Below are 10277 nucleotides of genomic sequence, written 5' to 3' on the forward strand. Positions count from 1 at the left end.
ACCCCTTCGCTACTGAGAATATCCGAGAAGGACTTGCCCAAAATACCGGAGAATTGTTAGCATTTTTGCTAACACTCCATTTAAACAGAAATAGAGCCTAGTTTTGTTTGTTTTTTAATTTACCTGTCAAAACTATTATTGATCTAGGCCCATTTCTGTATATTTCATGATACCATTTCACCGCCAAATGCAATCATATTAAAAAAATAAACTTAATTTTTTCACAAACTTTGGTTTTCGGACTGAAATTATTTACATATTTCTGGTGCAATCATAACACAACTAATTGTAAAAGCTTCTCTGGGATCCCCTTTGTTCAGAAATAGCAGGCATTGGTTTTTATTCATTAGAATGCCGCTATTTGCAGCTGTACACCACACTTCTATTATACCCTGCAGTGAAGAGGTTAGTCAGGTAGCTTGTAGCTTAATTTTAGCTGTAGTGTAGATATTACCCTCCCACCCCCTGATCCCTACCAAACAGCTCTCTTCCCTCCCACTGGTCACCCCTATCTTAGGTACGTACTGGCAGTCTGCAGCTTTTTTTTTCTTCTTTTTTGCAGTGTAGTGATCCTTCTTAATCCTCCCACCTCCCTGATCCCCCCCCAAATAGCTCTCTAACCCTCCCACTGATGGTGGCCATCTTTAGTACTAGCAGCTGTCTGCCAGTAGCTAATACATACATAAAAGTTTTTAATTTATTATCTTTTTATTTTTTTCTGTAATGTAGTGGTCCCCACACCTCCCTCCTACGGTGATCATTACTCCACCTTTTCTTCTGTAGTGTAGCTCCTCATCCCTCCCTCTCCCTTCATTTTTTTCTGTAGTGTAGTGGTCCCCACACCTCCCTCCTACGGTGATCATTAGTCCACCTTTTTTCTGTAGTGTAGCTCCTCATCCCTCCCTCTCCCTTAATTCTTGGACAAGAGTGCAAAGGTTCACCATCTTGGATAATTAATTTAAGAGTTTTGGTTTCATATTTCACTTAAAATGGATATGAAGAACAAACATTTTCTGTTATGATAATTCTATTATTAAATTTTGCTTTGTTCCCATGTTATTCTGTGTTGAAGAGATACCTTGGTAGGTGAGCACTAAATGGCAGGAAATAGTGCTGCCATCTAGTGCTCTTGCAAATGGATAACATTCTTGCAAAACTGCTGCCATATAGTGCTCCAGACATGTGCATGAGCTTACGCCACTGCATTTCAACAAAAGATACACAGAGAAAGAAGAAACTTTGATAATAGACGTAAATTAGAAAGTTGTTTAAAATTGCATTCTATATCTGAATTTGAATCATGAAAGAAAACCAATTGGGTTTCATGTCCCTTTAATAAAAAAATTTAAAAAAAAAATTAAATCTAGGAATTTCCCAGAGAAACTAAAACGGATTATATACTGACATATATTTATCTATATGCCCCCCACCCCACACACTTTATTTCTCTCCATAACTGGCATAAAAACAAAAATAGCATGTTTAGCCTTAGGCAAAGTGACTCCTTAAAGGGCCATAATAGTAGAAAAATGACACACACTAATTTGTTAGAGCACATCATTTTAATACAAGCAACACTGCACAATCCTATGTGTTTAATCCAAACTGAGTGGAAACTGCTGCTGACCCAATCATCAGTAGCAAACGCACAATCCAACTGTGTAACTAGCACTGCTGATTGGGTGACTGTCAATTTCCCGTATGGACTAACAGTGCTCTGTGGATCCCAAGCTATGTGTTAACTTTGTGGAGGCTAAAGCATTGCAGGGTCACAATTATTAAAATTACATGCTGTAATCATGCCTCAAATCATGTAATTTTCCCCATTATAATGGCCCTTTAAACCAAGGCATTAGAATGTATATGTTCTGTTTTAATCCCTAATACAGACACCAGGACACATACTTTTTCCAATACAAAGGCAATGGGACAATCAAATCACATCTAATATCAAAACACGGATAACACAATACACATTTTCAATCCTTATAGATAAAAAGACAACTCTATTCGCTTCTTAATACACAGGCTTCCAGAGAAATTATTTATTTGTATGTAGATATCAAAAACTGCCTTCAACCTCCCTTCTAATACACAGACATCAACATGCATACATTTAACCCTCCTCATAGAAAGCTGAGATGAGAATGTATACCTATTGCCTCCTATATAGTAACATAGTTCTCACCTGTTACTATTACAAAAACAATAGCAAACATAATCTCCCAAAACATACATCAGGATGCATACATATTTCACACACAACAGAAGAGGTACCATCTGTTCCTAATAAACAGGCACCGGGACATGTCCTTCATTTCCCACAGACACACAAGCATCTTGACACTTATCAAACATCCTCCTTATACACAGATAAAAGATCCCATACCTCTCACCCCATTACATAGACATCAAGACACCTTCCCCTTGTGTACACACACACACACATGTTCCCTCTACACAAAGACAGAAGGCTGGACTGGAAGTGTAATTTATTAAAAAACACACCATCCATATTATTCCTTTTATTACAATTTTCTCATTTTTGGGACAAAACAAGTTTTATTTATACCCTTACAAAATATAACAGTAACCGTTTATTTTATTTTTGTACTTCTGTAGTTTATGGGTTTTCATGCATCTTCCAGGGATGGTACAAAGAAATGTCTAGTAGAGTCTGTACAGATTTGCCTGTAAGTAAAAGGTTTAAAACCACCAGTGATTTAAAGAGTGCAACTGTGGGTAAGTTAAATCAGTGGCATCAAACCCACAGTGCTTTGTTTTTTTTTTTAACACTTCCCCATTTAACCCAAACACAGTACAAAACAAAAAAGCCAGCAATCTATGCAACGTTTCACAGTGTGCATTTTTACTAGTAATCTCACAGGCAAATCGGATTACATTATTGGTTTTTATGGGCAGAAATTCTAATTTTATAGTAGTGAAATCCTAAAAAAATCAAAAGAAGCAATTTTACAAATGTAATCTCCTACCCACCACATATCATATTTATAAATACAAAGAGGCACAAAAAAAAAAAAAAAGGGGGTTTTATTTAGACGTGTACCGGTCTTGCTGCTGAGCTGAAAATATTCATTTTAATAAACATATGCACACACACAATTTATTATTTTTGCTAGACTGTTCAGCTATATCCATACATTTGTGTGTAGTAAATTATAATGTATTTGCATCTCCATCATACTGAGAGCGTGCAATAGGACAAGGCTAAAACTACTTCATTCTGTGAAACCAGGGAAATGTCCTTTTGTGACAGATATGAAACTTGCAGAATAACTCAAGAAAGATACCAAATATACAAAGCCCTCTTACTACCGCCAACTGATGCAAATCACCGGAACTTATTATCATGTATTTTTGATAATCAGTAAAATATTAATAATAAAATAATTATAATGTATCTGCTCAGATTGTGAAATTTCCACAAATAATTTCTCTACGCACATCACATATAGTATATGATATTTACATATACTATATAAATATGATATTTAGATAGTTTACTCCAATTGTTGCAGCCTTAAACTGTAAACGGATATTAGTCAAGCAGACTGGTGAAAGCTTCAGTATAATGCAGTATTGTTAATTATTTAGCTAGATTTTTTTATCCTTGCCAAAGGACACATTTCTGCAGCTCCATTATCCAAATGTTCTTCAACAAATCATTTTGTTTGATAGCGAAGGGGTTAATCTTCATTTTAATGTTGTCCTCCAGCTTATAAAATGTGCAAAATAAAAACAAAATATACAGACAACAAAGGCAGTAACTCCTGAGTTATCGCACTGTTACTAAACACACAGCTTTTTGTATGCGCAGAGAATTAGTTTGTGTATGGAGCCATATTGGGGGTATATGTGTGCATATTGTATCAGCGTTTAAACCAGTTTCTTGGCCTCGAAGAAGCTTTTAAGATGTCTCATCTGCCAGATTCCAGTGAGTAGTAAGATAAGTGTCTGAGCGATGGACCACCAAAGAACACGCTGGTTGGTACTCTCGCTTGTCAAACGGAATCTCTCCTCTCGGTACTGAAAAAGAAAAATCATAACCATTACATTTTAATATGCAGCTCCTCCCAAAAAAATATGTTTGATAACAGTAACTTTACATAATTGAATAAACAAGACAGAAAATAATCTGTTTTTATTCAAGTATATAACCCTTTGCTTGTTTAGTGCCCATTCACTTAGGTTGTGTGTTAAATATAATATACAGCCTGGCATGAGTAGATTAAGTGTTGTTCAGAAAATTCTGAAGCAAATCACTGCCACAATAAGTGTACAGTCTACAAACAAGGATAGCAAATGCTTATATTAAAGGGACACTGAACCCAAATTTTTTCTTTTATGATTCAGATAGATCATGCAATTTTAAGCCACTTTCTAATGTATTCCTATTATCAATTTTTCTTCGTTCTCTTGCTATCTTTATTTTAAAAAGAAGACATCTAAGCTTTTTTTTTTTTTTTTTATTCAGAACTCTGGACAGCACTTTATTGGTGGATGAGTTTATCCACCAATCAGCAAGAACAACACAGGTTGATCACCAAAAATGGGCCGGCATCTAAACTTACTTTCTTGCATTTCAAATAAAGATACCAAGAGAATGAAGAAAATTTGATAATAGGAGTAAATTAGAAAGTTGCTTAAAATGTCATGCTCTATCTAAATCACGAAAAAAAAAATTTGGGTACAGTGTCCCTTTAAAGAATAAGGAAAACTTTTATATTCTCTAAATATCCTTATTTTATCTGCATTCTACAGAATATCTCATCATCTCTCAATCTAAACCTTACCTCAATACTACAATTAAAAAGGTTCAGCTAGAATGACACATAAGTTTGCTTAGTCATGTTTTTTTCCTGCCTGTGTTTAAATGAATTAGCAAATAAAAACCTCTGCATTTACTATTATCTACAGAGTGGCACTAAAGTGTTTGTAATTCACCTCAGTATTCCTGTATTTATGCCCTATTAGTCCATCCCTTTCTTACAACAATAATGGTGTCTATTCCTGCTACCCCCTAAGCCAAGGCTGGACAAACCTAGGAGCCATTGGCTCCTAGAATTTTACCCCTGGCTCCTAACTTTTTGGGTTATTCTCCATAAATCTATATACAAACACCACTGTCTCTCTACTAAAATATATTTTTTTTTTTATTTTTAGTTCAAACTGATACAAACAGATTTATTTTTTTAAAGATCCTAAATTTGAATGCTATGCTCAGTTTCTTTTTGGACAATTTGGGATAGAGATTTTATTGCAATTGTACACTTTACCACCTGGCCAAAACTACACTAATATGATATTAGCGCTGTGGAATCTGTTGGCTCTTTATTATTATTATTAATAATAATAATAATCATACCTATTTCTTCTGATTTCTTGTTAGTTCAAGTCTCCCCCTCACACCACACCCACAGTCCCCTTCCCTTTAACATTAAGGTAGTCTGTCTCTTCTCTGCTTCTACCACTGTCTACTCACCCGCTGATAGTTCTGCTCTTTCTGAATTTGCTCCACTTGATCGAGCAGCTGTCTAACCCGGAGTTGCAGTTCTGTCAGCTTGTCGTTTGCGGCAATCTCTGGGTAATTATTAGTGTGTTCACCAATCTGAATGTCTAGATGTACCCTCTGGAATGGATTAACAGAAAAAAAGAACTATAAGAATATTGTTTACATAGTATTTGACAGTCAAAAAAAGAAAATGTTGGTCACCAGATATCCAATTCCTGTACAAAATCACAATTCATGTTATCTTTATTTGAATCTCACCCATTTCAAATTTCCTTATGGTATAAGCCTCAAACAGCCCTCTGTTAAAACCATTTGTTTCATTCATGACCCTTCTGTAAAAAAAGCCAGTAAGGAAAGAAAAACAAAAAAACTCACCAGCTTGCCTCCTGCAAAGAGAGACATCCGAGTAGAGTTGGAGTGCAGACAGATTTGGTGATCCCCGGGAGTGTGCGAAGTAAAGGTGAATCTGCCCTCTGAACCGTACTGTCTGGAGAGAATGACCTGCGGACAGAAGAATGCAACAGTAAGACTACAGAACACTCTGTCTAAGCTAAGAGATACCATATTCCAATGAATTGGATTAATACGTATGTGTGTTCTCAAGGGCTTATGTACAAGGATAGTGTTTAAAACGATGATGCTATCTTTATTTATACAAACATTACACTGACGGCACATAAATCTAAATTATGTTTATCTTAAATGCTCCACCATTTTTAGTAGATTTTCAATGTATTTAAATATGGAAATTGGTAGTAAATTCTTTAAAAAAAATAAAATATTTTTTTTAAAAATTGCTCTCTGCTCGGTATTACATTTCATAACATATTTGAAACTTTTTATGTCACCATTATTCGTCCTCTCTTATTAATCACTTAGATGTCATTAACTAAGTGTTCTAAGCATGTTTCAATGATCACATTTCCTCTTGTTTACTAAATGGGAGAAAATCACCTTTCTCGCAGGGCCATTATAGTGGAAAAATTGCATGCACTAATTCGTAGTGGGTGAAATGTTAACACCAGCGACCGTGCAATGTTATGTGTTTATCCCAATGAAAGGGGTTACCCACATAGTAAAAGTACTGTTCGAGAATTGCAGAGCACTGCTAGCCCATCAGTGGACACTGACGCTCACCCAATCAAGAAGCGGTAGTCACACAACCCAGCTGTGGGACTACTAGTGCTGATTGGGTTTAGAAGTGCTCTGCTGCTCCTAAACAGCATTTTAAAATGGCCATGAAACACAATTTTTTTTTTTTCCATGATAGAGCATGCGATTTTAAACAACTTTGTTTACTTCTATTATCATTTTTTATTTGTTTTTCCGTGTATCTTTTGTTAAAAAGCAGGGACATAAGCTTAGGAGCCGGCCCATTTCTAGAGCACAAAGTATTTCAAAAGAGTATTAAAACACATAAATATTTTGGTTCACAGGAGAGTAACACAATGGGTTGCTATCTTACTCTCCAGACTAAATGTTGTTAGTCACACATCAGCAATGTTGTCCCACAAACATTAATGCACATTTTACTCTTACCTTCCCATCAGGGTCTTTCACCTCTACATGCATGCCCAGTCCCGGAGTAGAGGGCAGGAACGATTCAGACTGTTTATCCCACAGCTGAGTCTTGTAGTTTCCTAAAAGACAGGAAATTGGCAAATACATACAAATTAGTGCAAATTAATATTTTCATGTAGAATCATTTTCACTGAATCCATACATCCTTTAATTTATTTTTACAAGTAAAATGTGAGGGTGTCAGGAAACTCAATAAAGGGACTTTTTATTCAGTCCATATTACACGGACTGAGTAAATCTCACAAACCAGGGATCTGTGATCCATAGAAAATATTTCTGGCTTTTAATTGTTATTCTACACAGATCTGAACTTATACAGACACTTCTCTGGCACCTAAATGTGATATTTTCTATTAATCCCAGCACTATTTTCAGTTGAAGAAACACAATGCACAAGATAAAATACATTTCCTCCTGTCCTATGAATCAGATAATAAACTTTTGCCCTTATAATTGATCCAACAAAAAAAGAGTAGGGGTATGATGCTTCTCATAGGGGAAACTAGCATATAAATATTTAAGGCGATATTAGGTAAAGTACAGCTTAACATATGAAACTGACAAACTCCCACACTCATAGTAGTGGCAATAATCTATAGGATTACAACGCTCCCTAAACTGATCGAACCAAGCAATCTCATTTTAGGTAGAAAAGCTGTAAAATATAGGGTATAGTTATTAGGTATGCATATGTTGCTGATGTCGGTCCTGTAAATAGCCACTTACTACATACTATTTATGAAGCATTGTAATCTTACAAGAGATCACTGTCTTTATCAGATTTTTAGACAACATAAAAAGATAAGAACAAAACAAACACGCTGCCCTGTGCTTTACTTACTGTGAAATACTTTCACAGTGTTATACCTTTCTTGTGAATGTTAAAATGCCTTTTACTATCACACGTGCATACACATTCAAAAAAAAAAATACTGGTTGCCAGAGCAACACATTTAGCCTGGTTATCCCAATGGGATGAGTTGGCACCAAAACATAGTAATGCTCTTCCACTATAGCCATGCAAGGTTCATGTCCACCACTACAAAGAAATCTCTGACATTTGGTAGGCTAAACTGTATTTATTATTTACCATATTAAAACAACTGAAGTGATATCACTCTGGCACACATATACAATATTTCAATAGCACAGGCTATATCTGCCCCTCTCCTACTGACTCAAACTAATCTGAGACCTCTATAGTAAAACTTTTTTTTTCATTCCCAGTATAAAAATATTACATATACAGAACACTAGTTCTAATTAATACCTATATCCCAAGTACACTAGGTTATACTGATCAGCATAAGATAAAGATAATATCCCATAGTTTACTTACTAATACACAATGGTAACTAAATAGGTCAGGTCAACCTGATTATCATTGCGATACAGTCCTTACTTAGACACCCTTACTAAGATAAAAGACAAAAATGTGACATATACTACATAAAAAGGATCTTGTCTGGGCACTAAATCATAACACATTTCCTTTAAAACACATATTAAAAGTATGAGTCCAAATGAAAAAAAAAAAACATCAATCTGCTACTTCCAGTTCATGAATGCCAGGATCTTGTTTTAGCATAAAAATGCGTTACGTTTTTCCCATAAAGTTTCAGCGCTTGCAGTTTTGCTAAGGGAAAGCTGAAATTGCCACACCAGAAATGCTAAACTATACATGCACATGAGTGATAACTTCATTAGCATAACAGCACAATACTTCCTGGGCCACAGTAACACATAGATACAAGTAAATGGATTTTAACAGTCTGTTTCATTGTTGTAATAAAAAAGCACTAAGCAGTGGCTTATACTTAATAAAAAATCATTGCAATATGTATTATTCATCATTTCAAATGGATTTTACCTTTTATTTTATTTTTTAACACAACATTTGTGCAATGTCCATTACTTCCTGTCACATCCCTACAAGGAGGCTGTGGCCCTGCATGAAGGTTTATCTAGCCTGATGTCATAAAACTTCTAGAGTAACATGAGATGGTTTACTATAAAGTGATAAGACTAGATAAACATGGAGTGCTCATATCAGTCATAGTGTAACCTAAATTGCCAACATGTCAGCTATCTTATCTCAATGAGGGCAGGGACTACACTGAGAATTTTAAGGGCTCATTTTGCAAGAAAATAAGTTGGTTGATGTTTTTTTACACAATGTTTAATTTTATTTTTTTACCAAAGGAGCACTATTTAATAACCCTTAAATACACTCTGATAACAACTAGCTAGTCACCTCGCCCTTGCCACTATTTCCATGGCAACATGGCCTACACTTGCCCCTCACCTATCACCATAGTTTCATCAGGAATCTCTTCAATAAAACATCGCTTTTCCGTCTCCCCGATGTGAAAATAGAGCCCATAAGAAAGACCCAGCTGCAGCAGCACAAGAAGCGGGAGAAGAAACGAAAACCGAGGAGACCCGGAGACAGCACACAAGGTAGACATGACAGGCTTGGACAGACAGCAGAATAAGCTACTGCACATGCGCATAGGTATCACTTGCGTGTCAAGCCTCGCTCCCACACATACAAAGAAAACACTGATTGGTTATAATTCATTAGGCGTAGAATTACAGGCTAGGAAACCGAAATCAGTCTGTTGTGTCAACGTCACCCTTTGCCAGATGGAAACGTCATCCTATAGTGGTCATCTTTACATCCTGGTTGTCTGGCGTATACGGAAGAGGATTGTTGACTGGCAGAGTAGGACACTTGTTCTGCCAACCAATCACTATTGACATAAGGGGAGCGATAGTGAAGGATACATCTTACATTATCCCAGACCTCGCAGATAGGTGGTTGTATTATGTAAAGTAAGGTTTACAAGAAATGCAACATTTTGATTAATTGAAATACTCTATCAATGTATGTGACATTGTATGCAGAGCTCCAGTGGAGCTGCTGCCTGGGTGGTCTATGGGGGAATTAGTATGTTAAATGGATATTGTTAAAAATGAATGCAAATGCTTTTGACAACAAGGAAAATAATAATAATAATAATATAATGTAGTTACACAGATGTGGAATCCCTTTATACTACAATTGGATATACAAACTGGAAAAAAGGGCATACGTTGGCACCAATATCAATATTACTATTTTGAATAAGTAACTGATATTTTCAAAGGGTTACTGACCATT

The 10277-nt window shown here is 35.8% G+C and overlaps 1 protein-coding gene across 1 annotated transcript; it reads right to left on the bottom strand.

Annotated features, from left to right (window-relative positions):
* Positions 1 to 2475: 2475 nt before the first annotated feature.
* On the bottom strand, positions 2476 to 9611 carry TMED4 (transmembrane p24 trafficking protein 4). Its single transcript, XM_053718144.1, has 5 exons — positions 9420 to 9611; positions 7073 to 7173; positions 5909 to 6034; positions 5504 to 5650; positions 2476 to 4047 (listed from the first exon to the last, which is right to left on the bottom strand). The coding sequence occupies exons 1-5, from the start codon at positions 9580 to 9582 to the stop codon at positions 3898 to 3900; spliced, it is 687 nt and encodes a 228-aa protein (XP_053574119.1). The 5' UTR covers positions 9583 to 9611; the 3' UTR covers positions 2476 to 3897.
* Positions 9612 to 10277: the final 666 nt, after the last annotated feature.

Source organism: Bombina bombina, chromosome 6, assembly GCF_027579735.1.
Source record: "Bombina bombina isolate aBomBom1 chromosome 6, aBomBom1.pri, whole genome shotgun sequence".
NCBI classification, from domain to species: Eukaryota; Metazoa; Chordata; class Amphibia; order Anura; family Bombinatoridae; genus Bombina; species Bombina bombina.